The sequence below is a fragment of the Brachyistius frenatus genome, unplaced genomic scaffold, assembly GCF_029030835.1.
Source record: "Brachyistius frenatus isolate BFR_SWC_R1_liver_20210118 unplaced genomic scaffold, ASM2903083v1 Contig_358, whole genome shotgun sequence".
Classification (NCBI taxonomy): domain Eukaryota; kingdom Metazoa; phylum Chordata; class Actinopteri; family Embiotocidae; genus Brachyistius; species Brachyistius frenatus.
Genome location: NW_027210957.1, coordinates 1 through 19,970, shown reverse-complemented (window position 1 = coordinate 19,970; position 19,970 = coordinate 1). Strand labels below are relative to the sequence as shown.

The window sequence follows — 19,970 nt, the reverse complement described above, 5'->3', positions numbered from 1 at the left end:
AAACATCCAGAAAGTGGGCGTGTCCAAGTAGGGAGACTTCTGGACAAGGATTCCTCAGTAAAAATGCTCTAAAGTCGGTATTCCTGGATTAGACCCGTTTATGGTTTTATAAGAAGTAGAACGGACAACGACATATCCCGTTTATCAAAGAAAATATTCACATTAAAGAACCTGGAAACATAGAATGTAAAAAATGCAAATGACTAAATGAATTATCGATTCTCAGAATAGTTCTACTTTTCTATCAACTAATCATTAAAGCAGTTATTGAGTCTCCTTTTGGAGCATCTTTAACATCGTAGTCTTGTTCCAATACAGTGCTTTGTTCAAAAATTTGATTTGCTGTATGTCATTAAATTATGCAGCCATCGAAAGCAAATTTATAAATAGGAGATTTATTTTTTACCCAGGTAAAAGAAAAAGTAATTGGTGTTTCCCAATTATGTGTTGCTAGTCTGTAACAGAAGATGCAGTAATGATCTTTTTGGCTACACAAGAACACATTTTGATCGGCTGCTTTATGTGATATATCTTGTCAGTGGAGGTTGTCTTTGCCTATTCAGAACTTAAACAACTAAGCAAGTGTATGTGATAACCTACATCTAAGTCCATATTTTTTGAAATATGTTTTACCAATGAATTTCTTCCGTTGCATTCATCTGAACTTGTATCCTGTTCAGACAAAAAAAAAAAAAAAAAAAAAAAAAAATACTATAAAGATACTATAAAAAGGTTTTAATTCTGAAAGGATGACAAGATGACAAGAGCCAAGGTTACTAAATACAAATTATACTAGAGCAGTCCCACAGAGATCAGTTTCGTAGAAGGGTGTCAACATAAATTGCATATCAATCTGTTTGGAAAAAATTAAAGCGTTTCTCATATTATATTGTTTTAGTCTTCAAACAAGACAAATTTCAAAGTGAGAAAAAAAGCAGGTTGCCAAACACCTCTATTTATTTATAATATGGGACAGGACATTCTGTTACGGCCTCGTTCAGTGCCCACAGCTGGTCACTGGTTCCACGACTGAAAGGCAGTAGCAGCATGTAACTGTATGGTGGTTTGTCCCTTCACTTCATAAGGTCAGTGATTCATGCACATCAGAGACAATCACTGCACATGCAATCATTTCCCAACGGAATCTACTGTAGGTTGTGGAAAACATCATTAACCTGCCAATTAACCTCTGAGCTTAAACCTTTTCCCTGCTCAACAATTTAAAATTATGAACACAAGCTTCTTTACAGTTTAGATAATACACTAACTGACAAATCAAGCTCTTAAAGAAACACACTGTACCAAACCAGTATAAAGAAAACAAAACTCATTTAACAATTTGTACATTCTAAAGCTGAACCAGGTTGACAAACATCAAGAGTGGAAAATTCAAGAGTGCGAAAACTCCCGTGTTTTCAGGACATCTGTGATGGAGACATCTGGGCCTTCCTCATGGAGCGCAGGGCCTTCTCTCTAAGGTGTTTTTCCAGATCGTCCAAGCTGTCCTCGACCTCGCTGTCCGATTCCTCAACAAAAAGCATAACTTTCACTCAATTTAGCAACTTGGATACAAATGCAGAATGTTGGCATAGGACACATGTGACCATCTCCACTGCTTTTTGATCATAAATCAAAAGGTCTTGGCTGTTCAAATCACAAACACACATTTTACCTTTTTTGAATCTCCATCCATCTCCCCACCTTGGTTTTCTTGTCCATCTCCAGTAGCAGCGCCACTATTCTTCTCCTTCTTATGCTTCTTGTGCTTTTTGTGTTTCTTCTCTTTCTTGTGTTTCTTTTCCTTCTTCTTCTTCTTCTTCTTTCCACCCACGTCGACATCCGAACTCTGCAATAAAACAAATGTTTACAAGTGCCACTGAAACTCACCACAACTATTACAAGATGAATGATGTAAGCAGCATTACTATACCAGAGATGGATTATGCCACAACAGGGTTCCCACTCATATTGGAACGAAAGAGAGCTGCAATAAAATGTAGTTCATATTTGTCAACAAACTCAAACCTTGCTTGGAGATTGACTGCCAGAACCACTACTGGGTTTTTTGGCTGGTGGTGGAGACCCACTGACAGAGCGAGATGGTGACGGGGAGGCTGATGCAGGCACAGGACGTTTCTGAGCTGCTAGTTGAGGTGAAACAGATGTGGATCTGGAGGACGCTCTCCTTATAGGCTGGGGGCTCGCAGACGCTCTGAAGAAGATACAGGTGACATCAAGAGGACATTTAAAGAGTGATTCTACATACACAGAACTGACACTAGTGTAGACAAACTGTCAGATAAAAGTTTGCTCCTGATTTACTTCTGGTTGTTGTGTGGCTCTGGGGTGCGAGACACTCTGCGGATGAGTTTACTGCTGTGTGAAGGGGACTGCTGTCGCCGCTGGTTGGATGGAGATCCACTGCAGGTTTCAAAGTGTCCCTGGGGACTGGTGGAACCCCGAACGGTGTGACTGCGGCTTGCAGGGGATGGGGAGAGGCGTCTGGCTGCAGCAATGGGGGATCGCGTATCCCTGCTTGGCCTGACAGAAGGCAACATGGGGCTCCTCCTGTGTCTGGGTGGAGACATGGAGGAGGGAGGTGAGCGTCTTCTAGGAGCTGGAGAGCTTCTACGCTTGGGGGACCTGGAAGGGCGTCGCTTGACCCCTGGAGAAGAGCGTTTTGTGGGTGAGCTAGACATCTTTCTCTTCTGTGGAGGTAAAGGTGAAGGGCTATAGCGACGCTGGATAGGGGGGGAATATCTTCTGGGGGATGGAGATCTACGGCGGGGGGGTGGGGAAGGAGACCTGGGAAACACATGATATTGTCAAAAAACTTTTCTGAAATATTTATGATTTTTGAATAATAATGAAATCATAGCTTTAGATCTAAACATGCTTCTACCTGCGTCGGGGAGAGGGAGATCGGCGACGGCGTGGGAGAGAGGGGGAGCGACGTCTGCGTCCAGGAGATGGAGAACGTCTTTTCCTGCAGGGTTATGAACCAAAAAAGGACACATGAACAACAACACACATGGAGCAAAGACAACTGGGATCGCGGAGGGTAAACCATTCAGGTAAGAATGTGCAAACGTGTTAGGTATTTGACCTCGGAGAAGCATCCCTATGTCGCCTCCGAGGCGAGGACGTACGGCTACGTCTCCTCCTCACGTCACCATTTCTGACCACCGGCCCTGCTGCTGGCCTCTTGGGCCCTTCATCTTCTGAGGAGGAAGACCCTGTATCTGAAACCACAGACACAGAACACATCAACAACGGTTTGACAGCAGCTTTTACTGTATGCGGTCAGGAAAAAACACCAAGGTTGGGGTTAGGACACAGCTTCAAACGTCCATGAGACGATGAGTGCAAGATGACATGTGCAGACACTTGGTTAGAAGAGAGGGAGTTGGGTATGGGAAAGAAAGAACGGGGATAAAAACGCTTTTAACCTGAAGACGACTGTCGATTCTGCCTGCGATACTGACGTCGCTGCTGCACCGAATCTGCTGTTGCCCCTTTCTCATTTTTATCCTCCTCTGAAATGTAGAGCATTGAGTGTCCCATCAGTGTTAGCAGAACCGTGCCATGGCAATGTTACAGATAACACAAAAGACAGATTTATATTCCTGTTGCTTGTTGTTTCCATGACATTTTAACATGGTATAGTGCAATTGGCCCATATGTTTAGAGAACAACTGTCCTTTGTATTTCATGTTTCTGTTCACTGTTTGTAATGAGACACAGTTCCTCCAGGATTTCAGTTTATTTGTGGTTGTTGTGATCAAAAATGCTTGATTTTGCAGTGGCATTTCTCAAAGATTGCAAAACAATCGGAAGAGTTTCACTGGAGATTTTGCATCAAAAGCACAGGAATTGGAAATAATTGCAAGTTGAGGAAAACAAATGCACCTATTTTAAACTACTACCTAATAAAAAGTCCTGTGTAGTGTCTTCCTATGATAATAGACAGACTGCACATTAGAGATGGAAATATTGAAGTTATGATCTTTTTTTAAAGAAGATAGCTATGTTTTCTATAAAAACAATGCTTTCAACATTTTTTAAATAGTATTAATTTTATATATACCAAAAAAAAAGTGCAATCTTTTACAATTGTAACGGTGTATAAAACTCATGTAATTTCTCACATACTGTATAATTAGACTGAAGTGTGACCCCAAACCCCATCATTTCCAATATGACTGTCTTTCCGTTCAACCGGCATGTTTGTTCTGATGATGACATGAGGGGTTCAAGAGCTTACCGGAAATGAGCAGCTCTTTATGTTGATAAGGAAGGCTAACTTTGTGTCATAATCCCTTTAGCAGAGCTAAAACTTTATATTGAGTACTTTTGATGTGGAGAAATTGTGAGAATTTTGCAAAATTGCAAGCTCCCACAAATGTTGTGGAAATGAATTGGCCTTTATTCCTGCGACTGCAATCACTATTTCCTGGAGGGACTGGATACTGTGACTGGGACGAAGACAGTGATCAGACAAAATGCCAAAACCAGCTGACATTTGAAAACACTAAAGAGATCCTTAGGCATAGATTTATTCAACATTCAGCTGTCTCCATTTGCTTCCGTCTAAAATAATTCAAATTATAACTATTGAAACTATTCAAATAATAATTGGCTGGGTAGCAAGCCAAGGCTCAATATTCATTTTTCATGCTAAAAAAAGAATTTTCCCACAAACCTGGAGGTCTCTGAAAATCTTTTTTTTTTTTTTTTTTTTATAAGGCTGACCAAGCTTCTACCATGAGCTCAGTAGCCTCAACTTTTCACAAATAATCCTTTCCATTTCACTGATAGTATGGTTCATTTTTTCATTTTGTAATGGGACTTATTTTAGACTAAAACACAATTATGTTAAATGCAAAGAAGTACATATCTGGACAAGACCTTTCCCGCTGAAGTACCAATTTCTCTGACAAGTAGAGGTGTCTGAGAATTCCATACGACCGGTCATCACATCTGTGAGGTGAAAGGTCAGTAAGGACTTTTTCAACAGACATAATTTAAGGCTTACCAGAGTCAGACCCTTCAGAAGGTTTGGGCTTGATGTTCTCAGATGGAGAGTCACCTCTTCCTCCTGGTTTTCGTTTTAAACCTAAAAAAAAACAAGGGACAGATCATTTTATATGCATTCATGACAATAACAACCCGTTAGTATAACTCTTGAAATAACAGAAAAGTCCTTTAATTTTTCTCATTTCAAATTTACAGGAATGATTGTGTTGTCTATAACCTCATTCACAAAGGAATTTAGGCATCATATTAAAACAATGAAATCTAATTTCTGATACATGGAAGGAGCCAGGGAGCTGAATGTGTCATGCGGTTGGAAGTACAAGGGAAAGAAAATGTAGTTATAGAGTTGAAAATAAAAGAATTGATTGCAAGATGGTACCCGATGAGCGAGGTGGGGAAGAAGAGCCCGGGCCCCTCCTGGCCCGTGGAGACGGAGATCGCCTGTCCTTCCCTGCAGGGCTGATGGAGGTGTCGGGATGATGGAATTGTTTTCGGGGTGGTGTGGTAGATATTCTTTTCATTGCTTTTTTGGGTGAGCGGGAGCCCGAGGAGCTGCTGCCAGACGATGAAGCAGAGCGAGAGCGCCTCCTGCAGGACACAAATAAAATCTTCAGCAAGCGTCATAGCAGACAGTCGAGCAAATCTTCACCTACGTCTGAGGGCACCTTTTCCACAAATTACATTTAAATGTCTAACGTTCAAATTAATTCGAACCCCAAATGAATTTGAAAACAATAACATATTTTCCGTCAGGTACTAAGCACATTTTTTTCTAATTGCTAAGTCGTGCAGTGTCCCACAATCATGGTTCAGATATTGCCAGATTCTACACAGCCTTGTCTACACAATTATAAAAAAAGATATCTCTACTGACAATATTTTATCGTGAGATACATGTAAAAACAGCAATTTCATGAGAGAATTTTTTTTCCCCTTGTTATACAGGCTAATATTAAAATCTATCAGTATTATCAAATTAATCAATAAAAGATTTGGATAGCCCAGACTGTTCTAAAAAAGAAAAACAAGATATGGAATGAATGGCTAGCCCTTCTAATGACCGAGATATGAGCGTAAAAGTGAAGGTAGTGAAAATACGCTGAAAAAAGCGTTTGGCCGAAGAGCACGAGGCCACGCTGTCCATCCACCGTCGGACTGACCTGCGGACAGGAGAGCGCCGATGTCTGTGTCTGGTAGAGCTGGGAGGACCACGGCGAGGAGGACTCCTTCGACGAGGAGACATTCTCCTTCTGGGACTTGGTCTTCTGCGAGGGGAGTAAGATCTGTTAGGATAAAGAGGGCGAGTTGAGAAACCTTTACAAAACAAAGTTTGGATGCATAGACACCAGTGTGTGAATGCCATGAATATAAAAAGTGACCTGGAACGGGAGCGGCGCCTGCGAGAGCGGGAATGAGAACGGGAGCGGTGATGAGGTCGTTCTCTCCTAATGTCCTTCTCCCGTTCACGAGATCTCGGTCGCTCCTCCTTCTTCTGACTTTTCTCTGGGGATGGTTCTTTGACTTCAGTCACAGAGTCTGCTTTTACCACCTCCACAACCGTATCACTACAGAAAAGTACAAGTAAACACATTTGAAGAAAGAAAGTGTAAGTTGTAAATATTAGCAGTCATACTAAATTTACAGGTCAAAGCAAAGCAAGCATTCCTCTCACCAGGTGGAGGAAGCTTCTTGGATGACTGGTTCTGGCAGGGATCTTTCTGATGTATCTGGCTCCACAAGCTGCTCCAAAGGTTTTGTGGGCAGCTGCATCAGGGGTGGGGGGGGTGAACTGCCACTAACTGGACTGGGTTTGCGTCTTGGGGAGCGTGAGGGACTGCGTTTCCTTTCCCGCTTCACCGGAGACCTTCGCCGTGGTGACGGTGACCTCGTCTTTCGCCTTGACAGAGAAAAAACACAACAAGTTTTCATGTTCTGCAATTAATGTGCAAAATAAACATCATCTATTGGTCTCAATATTAAAATAAAAAAATTCATACCTTCTTGGGCTCTTTGACTGAGCCCGCTCTCTGATGTCTTTGTCCTTTTCCTTCTTATCCTCATCCACCTTCTTCAGAGAAGCAAGCTTCTCCTGTTCAATCTGTCAGAGATGGAACAATAAGGGATTCATCATTTTACAATTACTGGCAATATGTTTTCTGACCTGCTATGTTTATAACAATCAGTAACCAGCAGTGACGTCACCCGGTGGTTTGTGAACGGCCGTTATGAAGCCTCCAGTTCGGAATTTGGCCGGTGCCAATCTTGCTGCGGCGGTTTGGAGCAGGAAGTGACCATATTTGGACGAGATGGGGGAGGAGCCAGTGGTGGATCTGACTGATCTGATTGGAAACCTGACGATACTACGTGCTGCCCACCGATAGCTGTAACCTGACTGCACCTCAGGGCTGTCAATCAAACAGACACACCCCCAAAATCCATCCTTTTTTTTTTTAATCTTATTTTCTAATTAATGACGGGATCTCTGAACAGGATTGCATCGGGACCATAATTCAACCCATGAATATAGCCTTTTACAAAAACGGGTCTCCAAAATTAGGCAAGCTGTTCCTACCCAGGACTTTACACCAATGTCTGGCACATGGGTTCCGAGACACGCTGCACACATGGTCAGCGACTATTATTTTATTACATTTTACCGATCGCACAGAAAACCTCACCTGTCTCTGTTTGATTTCCTCTTTCTTCTGTTCCAGAAAAGCAGAGGGGATGCCAGCAATATTGTCCTGGGCACTCAGCAGCAGGGGCCACAGGTCCTTCATGAACTCCCGGGCATTCTTCCCATTAAGGAAGCCTGTCAAGTTGATCTGCATCATCTTGCTGTCCGGGTGCTGCAGCACACATACGAAGGGGGAGACAAAAAAATATATATGGCCATTGAAATAGTTGAAGACAAAACATCAGGGAGAGGTAGGGTCCCACAAGCTGGACTTCCTACTTGCTACTCCTCTCTAAACTATACCCGAGACCATTTAACTAACCAGACTAAAACATGTAAGACAATGACTAGACTATTTAACATCCCTGTGTCCAATACTGGACTCAATGAAATAACAAAATAAAGTGAGACTGATTTAAATTGCACTCACAAACTCATAAAACAGAATGCGAGCTAGCTGAGGGAAGACATATCTAGTGACATAAAATCAGCATGCAATACTGCCGTTGTTAATCCCTAGATATACAATCTACCATGGAAACTTCCATAACACAACATTTTTTGTCATTATATATTTTCCTCCCTATACCCCACTATGTTATATTCCTGTGTGACTACCCTCCCCTTGTTTTCCAGTCTCCCCACAGTTAAACAAATAGCCACAATACAGAGTGCATCAAAACCCAACACTGCAAGTACAGTTCCGGTGTCTTCAGTGAGTCCTGAGGATCAGTGGGCACGGAGCTCCATTGGCTTGCTTCCGCCTCCCTACTGCTTGAGACTCAACCACCTTGAGCTTAATGTAATATCATTTATCTAAATTGCAAGAGACGAACAAGCAATAATGAGTACACAGTTACACAAAAACTGAGTTTTATTTCAACAACTGATACTGAGTTAAAGTGAGATACCGTAATCTCAATTCTATTTCCCTTTCTTTTCATTATGCAACAACCCTTTTAAGCTTAACTTTACCAGCCTGCCCCACCCACCAAAACTACAGCAAGCAAAACATAAAATTAAAAGATAAAAGAATAACATTTATGTGTATACCATCTTTAAACAAATTCATGTGCAATATTTTAGTATTTTAGAAAAATGAAAGTCATTAAGGAGGGTTATTCAAATATATGCCAAACCTTTCATTCAAGTATACACAGTTCAGTATGGGGTGTGTAAATTAACCATTTTTGTTATTGCGAAAAGTACGTCTGCAAGGAAATTAGCCATTTTCCAGTTTTAAGGAAAAGGAAACTTCTTGGCCATAATTACTTTATATTGGATAATGTAGCATATGGGGTGACGATTATACACAACTTGCACTTAAAAAAATGTATACACAACATTAGTGGCACTAAGCATTATATTTTTACTGGCAAGGAGGCTTTTGTTCAGGTCAAAAACTCATGAATATTTCAATGAAATAATATTTAATCATAACTTATACAAAGCTGAAAAGTATTGTTTTTTTTATTGTTGAAAATCTCATTTTTGCTGACCTCATGTGGTTGAAGTTCTCCACTTACTACAGTGAAGTAGACTTAAGAGTGTGGTTTGTGTTGGTGACACACTCACACATCTGTTAGGTGTTATAAGAGAGCAGAAGAGTCTTCAGATCACAACAACAGAGGTGCAAAAGAAACAGCAATCAGGGTCAGTTAGACAATACTTTTCAGTTTGGTGTTCAAAAACACAGTTCATAGAAAGAGGGACATTGATTACTCTTATAAACAGGCTGTGGTACATTGGTATACCTTTCCTGTTTTCAAGCTATCCCTGCAGTTACATTTAAAGGGATCTGGGCAGTTTTATTGATGCACTGCAAATACCTACGGAGAATGTGATTATGGCATTGTTCAGGTGTTCTTTCACTGACATGATATACGTGATCCCAGCACATAACTCACCTCAAACCACACACTGCATCATGAAGGGAGAGTTGGGCTCAGTGACTTTGGGCTCAGGAGAGAGCTAATTAGGTGTTGGTGCTATACTTCTGATGCAAGGTATAACATCCATATTGGTTCAGGCCTTTTAAATCATAAATCACATCATCATTAGAAGACTGCTGAATAAAGGCACTTTGTCACATAACAGCAAAACATGGTAATGTCATTATAAATAAGTTTTGTTACTTTACCCATTCAATTTAAATTTGACTAGGATGTGTAAATATTTTTGCTTATATCCCTTCTGACAAAGCAATGCCATCAAATAAATGACAGATGAAAGAACAAAAAGGAAACATAATTAAAGGCATTACCTTCTCCTCAAGCTGGTTAAATATGAACTCTATGACGACATCATCCTCGAACCCCAGAATCTCTGTCACTCGCTGAGTAATCCAAGGTTTGATGACTTCTAGGTTGACTTTGGTCATGTCCACCTGCCAGTGAAAGCTTAGTTAGCATCGTGCAGCGTTTACAGAGACAGTTTACCGCCTCAGAAAGCCTCTCTGCAGGCTGGTGCATGTCCACAAACCCAACCACTCATTAGTCTTATTGTTAGGAACAGTAATGAGACACAACAAAGTAGAAAATGAAATACCTTCTTGTCCAGACATTCTGCAAATTTCAGCTGCTTGAGCAGTTTTTTCTGCTTGTTGCTGAAGCGGTTGTCTTGTTCCGCACTGGTTCCCTGAAAGAAAAACCAACAACCACATGTCAGCAGTGTGTTTAGTCAGCTGATCCTCTCATGAAGACTTACTGAAGTAATATTATTCCTTTAGCTACCTCAGTACTTTACTGTTAAATATAAAGTAATATTATTAACTACCTCAATACTTTACTGTTAAATATAAAGTAATATTATTAACTTATTAACTATGTCGGTATTTTACTGTTAAACATAAAGTAATATTATTAACTTATTAACTACCTCGGTACTTTACTGTTAAATATAAAGTAATATTATTAACTTATTAACTACCTCGGTATTTTACTGTTAAACATAAAGTAATATTATTAACTTATTAACTACCTCGGTACTTTACTGTTAAATATAAAGTAATATTATTAACTTATTAACTACGTCGGTATTTTACTGTTAAATATAAAGTAATATTATTAACTATGTCAGTACATTACTGTTAAATATAAAGTAATATTATTAACTTATTAACTACCTCGGTACTTTACTGTTAAACATAAAGTAATATTATTAACTTATTAACTACCTCGGTACTTTACTGTTAAATATAAAGTAATATTATTAACTTATTAACTACCTCGGTACTTTACTGTTAAATATAAAGTAATATTATTAACTTATTAACTACCTCGGTACTTTACTGTTAAATATAAAGTAATATTATTAACTTATTAACTACCTCGGTACTTTACTGTTAAATATAAAGTAATATTATTAACTTATTAACTACCTCGGTACTTTACTGTTAAATATAAAGTAATATTATTAACTTATTAACTACCTCGGTACTTTACTGTTAAATATAAAGTAATATTATTAACTTATTAACTACCTCGGTACTTTACTGTTAAATATAAAGTAATATTATTAACTTATTAACCGGTACTCGGTATTTTACCGGTAAACTCATATCAACATACAGAACTTCCGGTCTGAAGGCGTTCCGGTTCCGGTCCTGTCTATGACGCGTTAAGTCTCGGTACCACAACATTGTTCGTGTTGGATCGTCACATGACATTGATGCCGACACGCTAACATTAGCATGCTAACCCTCCGTGTGGGGCGGACGGACTGATGTTAGCTTGTCTCCTGTAATCTGCACATTAAAAGATGAATGTGGTTCTTCGAGAAGCTTTAGCTCCTCTTAGCATAGCATAGCATAGCATAGCATAGCATAGCATAGCAGGGTCGTGACTAGTTCGTGAAGCCCGGGCGCCATCTTTAGCCAAGGCTACTACGTTAGCTGGCTCGTATATTTCCTGCACGAGTCTACAAATAATGAAGTAACCGTCTTGATATGCAAACAGCAGAATGTTCACCGACTCCATGGTAACAAACATCCACATGGGGACCACGTGTTGCTCCGTGAACAGCCCGCTGGGAGAGGACTGGTGCTAAAAGTAAAGATAGTTCAGATGATAGACGGAGCCCGGCCGGCTGTGGCCCTCCGCCTCCATCACAGCGACATCCACCTCTTACAACAACGTGTCTCCGAGCAGCAGAGCAGCAACGCACTGAAAACACAGAAATTAGTTTAATGAGCTTACGCGGAAAAATCCCGCGTCCATTTTGGGTGAAAATGAATTGAATCAGGCGTTGTCGAAAAAGACGTGTGTTGCTCCGGTGAAGTTCTCAGTGACCAACCGGATGAAGTTGCGCCCCCACAGGAAGTAACGAGTACTACAGCTACTGTGATGACAGTGGAGAGGTGACGTGTGCGCCCCCACAGGAAGTAACGAGTACTACAGCTACTGTGATGACAGTGGAGAGGTGACGTGTGCGCCCCCACAGGAAGTAACGAGTACTACAGCTACTGTGATGACAGTGGAGAGGTGACGTGTGCGCCCCCACAGGAAGTAACGAGTACTACAGCTACTGTGATGACAGTGGAGAGGTGGCGTGTGCGCCCCCACAGGAAGTAACGAGTACTACAGCTACTGTGATGACAGTGGAGAGGTGACGTGTGCGCCCCCACAGGAAGTAACGAGTACTACAGCTACTGTGATGACAGTGGAGAGGTGACGTGTGCGCCCCCACAGGAAGTAACGAGTACTACAGCTACTGTGATGACAGTGGAGAGGTGACGTGTGCGCCCCCACAGGAAGTAACGAGTACTACAGCTACTGTGATGACAGTGGAGAGGTGGCGTGTGCGCCCCCACAGGAAGTAACGAGTACTACAGCTACTGTGATGACAGTGGAGAGGTGGCGTGTGCGCCCCCACAGGAAGTAACGAGTACTACAGCTACTGTGATGACAGTGGAGAGGTGGCGTGTGCGCCCCCACAGGAAGTAACGAGTACTACAGCTACTGTGATGACAGTGGAGAGGTGGCGTGTGCGCCCCCACAGGAAGTAACGAGTACTACAGCTACTGTGATGACAGTGGAGAGGTGACGTGTGCGCCCCCACAGGAAGTAACGAGTACTACAGCTACTGTGATGACAGTGGAGAGGTGGCGTGTGCGCCCCCACAGGAAGTAACGAGTACTACAGCTACTGTGATGACAGTGGAGAGGTGGCGTGTGCGCCCCCACAGGAAGTAACGAGTACTACAGCTACTGTGATGACAGTGGAGAGGTGGCGTGTGCGCCCCCACAGGAAGTAACGAGTACTACAGCTACTGTGATGACAGTGGAGAGGTGGCGTGTGCGCCCCCACAGGAAGTAACGAGTACTACAGCTACTGTGATGACAGTGGAGAGGTGGCGTGTGCGCCCCCACAGGAAGTAACGAGTACTACAGCTACTGTGATGACAGTGGAGAGGTGACGTGTGCGCCCCCACAGGAAGTAACGAGTACTACAGCTACTGTGATGACAGTGGAGAGGTGGCGTGTGCGCCCCCACAGGAAGTAACGAGTACTACAGCTACTGTGATGACTGGAGAGGATAACGATTGACTTATCTACAGAAGAAATCAGACAGTGAAAGATGAGTTGAATTTGCAAAATAAGTAGAATACACATTTAAGAGTACTACTATGCAGAATGTTCCCTTTCTAAATCTAATGGTATTATAAAATGTATAGGTTTATGGTCATATGACGTGTGTAGCTACTCTGGATGCGGCCAATGTAACTAGGTCGACTTCATACACTGTAGGGTTTGTTGATCATGTGTTTGGATGTAAAAAAAAAATGGTCACACAAAGTTCAGCAATATACAGTAATGACTTTTTTTTTTAGGTCATTAACATTTTTATTATTCAAGGTCTGATTCAAAGTACACTGCATTTTTATACATTGTAAATAGTAAATAAGGCTTCATTTGATGTCGGTAATCATTCATAACCTAAATCACACTGGTGGAAAAAAAAACTAAAATAAAGGCTTCCTGTTAAATGCCACAACACGACTAGTGTTGTTGTAAATAGTGTGGGATTTTTCACTTGATAGTCTATATTATAATAGATTGCTTTATAAAACAGCCAGATTATATGATGTGTCATTACAGTCCAGAGTTAAATGCACATGCCAATCCAGGTGATTCTGGAATTAATTTATGCAACAGTTTTTTTTACTCTAAATGTGCAACTGGTCCATATTGTCTTAGATTTTGTAATAAATGTTGTAACAGACCTTTGTGCATGCACGCAATTACACAACATTTGGAAATCTCTAAAGCTTGAGAAATATGTATTTTTATGTTCCATCTGAGGCAACATACCCCTGTGTAAAGTGATGCTTATACCATGATAATAATTAAAAACAACAAAGAGTAAAAGAAGGCTTGACAGTATATGGTTCCCTGAAAAAGACTGAAATGTGTGTTTGTGTACATGTGTATGACGTCTCATTGAGTATATTAAGAGATTCTGACTGAGAATTCCTGTTTCACAATCAGTCCCCAGTACATTGCTGTATTGCTCCAGAGAAACAGAGGATTGACAGTTTATAAAGGTGAAGTGAAAGGAAGTGTATTGTTCAATGCAGGCTGAAGAGAAGTCAGCAGTAGGCCATTGGTCAGTCTGTATGGAGCAGGTTTTGCTAGCTGACCGGTAAACCCTCGTTGGTCCTCTTGTCTCGAATGGAGCGCAGCATATCCGACACCAGCTCCTCAAGCCCGAAGGCTGGCGCCCACCCCCAGTCTCTCCTGGCATTGGAGTCATCAAATCTCACAGGCCAACTGTCTGCTGCAAAGTGTCGAGGAAGATGGCCACATTACTTCCATCACATCACTTTCCTTAAACCACACTATCAATTCTACCTGTGACTTTAAAATTAAAATTAAATTAAAATTAAAGAAAAAAACTAAAAAAAAATTGTAATTGTTTTCAAGTCCATTTGACTTGAGACTTGAAAACCTTACTAATTCTTAAAATTTCACTCACTTTTTTGAGTTAACATGCCATTTGCCATGACATGAATGATATCACACTCCTTAGGAAAGTTAGCATATCACCAGTTGCAATTTCTGACTTTTACTTACCAATGAGCCAGAACACAGTGACAGTCACCTCAGTTATTTTAAACCAGTATAGTTATTTTAAACCAGTATGTGTTTTCATGTGACCCAAAGTACTGCAAAGATCTATAATCCTACTTAGATTTTGCAATTAGTTACGTGTACCACAGGTGTTAAGTCGTACCAATAGTCTGGCGGATAGAGTCGGGATTGTAGGTGACCTTGAGGTGAGGGAGATGCCTGCGGATTTCTTGGGCCACCTCTTCTGGAGTGAAGCTCATGGCAGCTATGTTGTAGGTACGCAAGGACAGCTGGCACTCTGGAGCCTGCATGAACTCTACTGTCGCACGGTGGCAGTCGGAGATATGCATCATTGGAAGACGGGTGTCAGGTCGCAGGTAGCACTCGTGGTGACCTGTGCTGAGAGCATCGTGGAAGATTTGAACTGCATAGTCTGGAAAGACAAAGGAGTGTTTAGTCCATAACATTTAGCGGATTATAGTGCATTTACACCACATATACACATAAGGTAAAGTGATACCTGTGGTTCCTCCACCAGGAGGTGTGTTGACTGAGATCACGCCGGGGTAACGTAGGCAGCGGAAGTCCAAGCCATATTTATGATGGAGATACTGAAGAAAGAGAAGCTGACTGATATTGAGATTTGGCAAAGGGCAAAATTTACATCAACATTGGTGTCTCTGTAAGCATGTGTGCATTGTAAGATTTTACCTCCCCCATCAGTTCACCATGCACTTTAGACACACCATAGATGGTTCGAGGTCTTTGGACACAAAGGTCAGGGGCCGGGTCACGAGGAGAAGAAGGACCAAATGCTCCAATGGTGCTGGGGACAAAGAGGCGCAGGCAGTTCTCCAGGGCCAAGTCCAGCACATTATGTAGGCCTGACAGGAAGATCAGAGAGGGACAGGTCAAACTTTGATGAGCCTTAAAAACATAGAACATGCAAATAGTGTGGCCATTCAAGCAGACCTGTAATGTTGATCTTTCGTGCCAAAGCCACATTGGCCTCACCCACAGCACTCAGCAGAGCGCTGTAGTGGACCAGCCAAGTGACGCGATTATTTACAATCAGCTCTCGGAGGAGTTTGTAGTCCAACACATCAGCGTACACAAATGGTCCTGAAGGGAAACGAGAAGGAGGTGGCAACATTTATCAAAAAGTAATAGTTGTACATTCTGTGATTGTGAAATAAAAATAGAACACAAAAAGTCACAAAAAAACTTGAATCAGATTTTGCATACCGCTGGTGTAAACATGAGGTGGAGGCTTCTTGATGTCTGACAGGATTACATTCTCTGTTCCGTACTGTTTTCTAGACATTAATATAGATGTGGTGACATTAAAATTTTAAACATTTGACAAAGTTCAAAGTCTCAGGGATATCAACACATCTCACCTCAGCATCTGTGCAAGTCCCACACCTAACTGCCCAAGACCACCTGCACACAGAGACAATCTTTAAAATTCTATCTGTCCAGAGAAAACAAAAAAACCTGTTTAGAGATTGGTGAAAATAAAAACCATGTTTTTGGTATATCATGTTTCAGCTGAAAAAAGTCTTTTTGTTTGTTCCAAAGCTTTATCCCAGGATGAAAAGTGACAGCCGGCTATTGTCCTCCCCGCAGTCACTCATTGGCCCGTTTTTGTCGCTAGTACTGTTTGTACTCACCCTATTGTGATGAATCAAAATGGGGTCCTTCTGCTGGTGCACAGTGAAAACAACTCGAAAAAAGGCAGCACATGGCTGTAGTATTCTGCTCAGGCCAATAATGCCACAGCGACTTGAATTTCTCATTCTGATACTCTTCCGTTTAATTCTATTTGGACGCAGAGATTTGCTTGGAAAAGATCTGAGTAACTCTTACACAAACCCGACCTTACAAGCCACTCAGCCTCTATTATAACTGCCTTGTGGACAACAATAGAAAACAGTGGCTGTACAGTGAAAAAGGTAGAAATCAATAGGAGCTTCACAGGTTCAGTGGCTGTGGAAAAGTCCATCTTTCCCTGAATAAATAAATGTCAGACAGAAGCAACTATCACCTGCTAATGACAGACATAAATGTGCATCACCTGTGATGAGGACACGGGGGGTTTCCTGAGAGGGTAGGGGGCTGCTGGTCTCCTGGCTGTTCCACCTGCTCATCAGCCGGGGTAAAGAACTAAAGCTGCGACCGGGCCAAGTCCGCACCCTGCTCAGACAGCCTCGGCAGAAGAGACCCAGCCGAGCCGCAGTGGGCACACAGACCCGCACAGCCGGCTGCATTTCCAGTGGCACTCCTTAGAAAAGGTACAATGAACTTCACCAGAAGAAACTGATTACATGGAAACTCTACATCTTGATAATGATAAGTTGTTTTACAGTAATAAGACAAATTATATTACCTGTGTGCTGACAAATTTAAAAAAAATCCCAGACAGATGATTGTTGATCCAAAGCCAGCAGATGCAATCCAAAACTATTCCTCTAAACTGAACTATGAAATAAGAGCTGATAAGAAAGCATTTAGGTGTCAGAATTAAAAGATTACCATGCGATTGGTCACCATTTCAGTTCACCCAGTAACCACTGGATAAATAAGCAGATGTAGAAAGTCATGCTGGGCTATGTGGTTCTTGTTCACTTTGTATAATCACCGGGCTTGTGGCTCTTGACTGAGCAGGACTACAGTCTCCAGCTTGCAAAGCTCCATGTGTGCAAACATGCTGACTTGCTGTGCACAGGGATTTGTATTGTGAGGGGTGTTTAGCTGAGCTTAACAGGACTGGGAGGTGTGTCGGTTATACAGCCTTCTTCTATTCATAATATTTATGAGTGAATATAAGTCAGAAAATAACCACTCCAATGCAATTACACTAAAAACGGTCTACTTTTAGAGAAATAACACTCCCGGGGTCAGTTTTAAAGTAGTGAAATATGATCAAATATAGAGGGCTAAACAATGGTCTGAAAGATATTAAGTATACATTTTCACAATCTTATTAAAAGGTAGATGAGAAGGCACACTTGTTTCTGTACGTCAAGTTTAAATCTGCATCCAGGAGACGGGTATATTATCTTAGATTATTAAGTCTAAAGGGAATAAACTCACTTATTGGCATCATACGATATTTTTTTAATTCTGTATTTCATTTTAGTGGAAAAACAATTTTCTGGACTATTTTTCATTGACAGTTACAGAGCATTTTATTGGTCCTCTCATCTAATGTATTTTACAAAATGTCTAAACAATCCTTTCAAGGACACCAACTCATTTTAACATTTTTGTTTGTGATACAATATTTCTGAAAGACTAAAAAAATACCATATATCAAAACATATTAGATTATTAAGGCATTGCACATTGGTAATGTTCCTCCTTAAACTTTGTTCAACATGTTCAACACATTCAGGCGAACTAACTTTATTCAATCAGACAGACACTGGAGGGCCGTTAGCTGAGAGACAGCTTTCCCCACTCAATGACCATATTCCTTATTTCCTCCTGAGCCTCCTCCAGGTGCCGAGCCTGCTGGGTCCATCTCAGAAAAAAGCCTAAAGGACATGGCACTGAGTAAACACCAACACTGAGATACAATCAAAGCAGCAAAATTCTAAACTTACTCTGCATTATGATTACATTAGAGGCGAGAACATTGAATGAGTCGAAGCGATCATGTTTGAATACATGTGCCGATCAAAGCTCACCTCTCCAGAGCTGCAGGGACTGAGGGTGAACTGAGGGCCAGATTGCGAGTTCAGTGGGCTCGTACAGTGGGTTACAGTAGGAATCTCTCTCCCTGGGCCTCAGCAGGGCCTGGAACAAACAGTGAGTGTTGTCCTTCACTCCCAGGGCACACCTGAATGGTAAAAAGTGAGGACAAAGGAAAATAGAAAAACACTGCACGTTCAGATTAGTTTGAAAGAGAGATTCTATTTATATTACAGTTGCTATCAATGTAAAAAAAACAAACAGCTGTGTGTAATTACTAAATGAAGCTGACCTTTCCCGATCACTGTTACATAGAAAGGTGCCATAGTCAGAGGCGTAGACTTCAGTCGCCAGTCTGAGGAGCAGCACTTCCGAGAAGCCCAGAGCCAGCGGGAACTGACGGCACAGCTGCCACACACAGTCCATCAGCAGCAGGAAGACGGGAGACTCCGACTGAAGACGAGCGTGAGAAAAGGCTGAGTGGGCACATCGCTGCTGGAACGGGTGGCCCGCCTGCAAAGAAGAGTGCTTATTCATATAGACACATGTAGCGTGTTCATGTAACGTGTTCATGTAGCGTGTTCATGTAGCGTGTTCATGTAACGTGTTCATGTAGCGTGTTCATGTAACGTGTTCATGTAACGTGTTCATGTAACGTGTTCATGTAGCGTGTTCATGTAACGTGTTCATGTAACGTGTTCATGTAACGTGTTCATGTAGCGTGTTCATGTAACGTGTTCATGTAACGTGTTCATGTAACGTGTTCATGTAGCGTGTTCATGTAGCGTGTTCATGTAACGTGTTCATGTAACGTGTTCATGTAACGTGTTCATGTAGCGTGTTCATGTAACGTGTTCATGTAACGTGTCCATATAGCGTGTTCATATAGCGTGTTCATGTAACGTGTTCATATAGCGTGTTCATGTAACGTGTTCATATAGCGTGTTCATGTAACGTGTTCATGTAGCGTGTTCATGTAACGTGTTCATGTAACGTGTTCATGTAACGTGTTCATGTAACGTGTTCATGTAGCGTGTTCATGTAACGTGTTCATATAGCGTGTTCATGTAACGTGTTCATGTAACGTGTTCATATAGCGTGTTCATGTAACGTGTTCATGTAGCGTGTTCATGTAGCGTGTTCATGTAACGTGTTCATATATGTAACGTGTTCATGTAACGTGTTCATATAGCGTGTTCATGTATATAGCGTGTTCATGTAACGTGTTCGTGTTCATGTATGCGTGTTCATGTAGCGTGTTCATGTAGCGTGTTCATGTAACGTGTTCATGTAGCGTGTTCATGTAGCGTGTTCATGTAGCGTGTTCATGTAACGTGTTCATGTAACGTGTTCATGTAGCGTGTTCATGTAACGTGTTCATGTAGCGTGTTCATGTAACGTGTTCATGTAACGTGTTCATGTAACGTGTCCATATAGCGTGTTCATATAGCGTGTTCATGTGTTCATGTAAACGTGTTCATGTAACGTGTT

At 41.5% G+C, this 19,970-nt stretch overlaps 2 protein-coding genes across 7 annotated transcripts; both read right to left on the bottom strand.

Moving 5' to 3' along the window:
* Positions 1-720: 720 nt before the first annotated feature.
* srrm1 (serine/arginine repetitive matrix 1) lies at positions 721-12,032 on the bottom strand. 6 transcript variants are annotated; one of them, XM_069724018.1, is made up of 17 exons: positions 11,911-12,032; positions 10,262-10,351; positions 9,978-10,100; positions 7,716-7,886; positions 7,035-7,135; positions 6,710-6,934; positions 6,417-6,602; positions 6,198-6,320; positions 5,417-5,625; positions 5,036-5,116; positions 3,450-3,536; positions 3,107-3,242; positions 2,903-2,986; positions 2,323-2,805; positions 2,026-2,212; positions 1,702-1,846; positions 721-1,526 (listed from the first exon to the last, which is right to left on the bottom strand). In XM_069724018.1, exons 1-17 carry the CDS (start codon positions 11,929-11,931, stop codon positions 1,474-1,476), a joined length of 2,505 nt encoding a protein of 834 aa, XP_069580119.1. In that variant the 5' UTR covers positions 11,932-12,032; the 3' UTR covers positions 721-1,473. The 6 variants fall into 6 exon arrangements, with proteins under 6 accessions (XP_069580119.1, XP_069580117.1, XP_069580116.1 ...); XM_069724016.1 differs by having other exon boundaries at positions 1,673-1,846; positions 6,198-6,302; XM_069724015.1 differs by having other exon boundaries at positions 1,673-1,846; positions 11,911-12,031.
* A 1,485-nt stretch (positions 12,033-13,517) lies between these two features.
* tdh2 (L-threonine dehydrogenase 2) lies at positions 13,518-18,989 on the bottom strand. Its single transcript, XM_069724030.1, has 10 exons — positions 18,772-18,989; positions 18,476-18,627; positions 16,861-18,322; positions 16,184-16,226; positions 16,029-16,099; positions 15,756-15,905; positions 15,495-15,667; positions 15,304-15,394; positions 14,947-15,216; positions 13,518-14,490 (listed from the first exon to the last, which is right to left on the bottom strand). The coding sequence occupies exons 3-10, from the start codon at positions 17,051-17,053 to the stop codon at positions 14,345-14,347; spliced, it is 1,137 nt and encodes a 378-aa protein (XP_069580131.1). The 5' UTR covers positions 17,054-18,322; positions 18,476-18,627; positions 18,772-18,989; the 3' UTR covers positions 13,518-14,344.
* Positions 18,990-19,970: the final 981 nt, after the last annotated feature.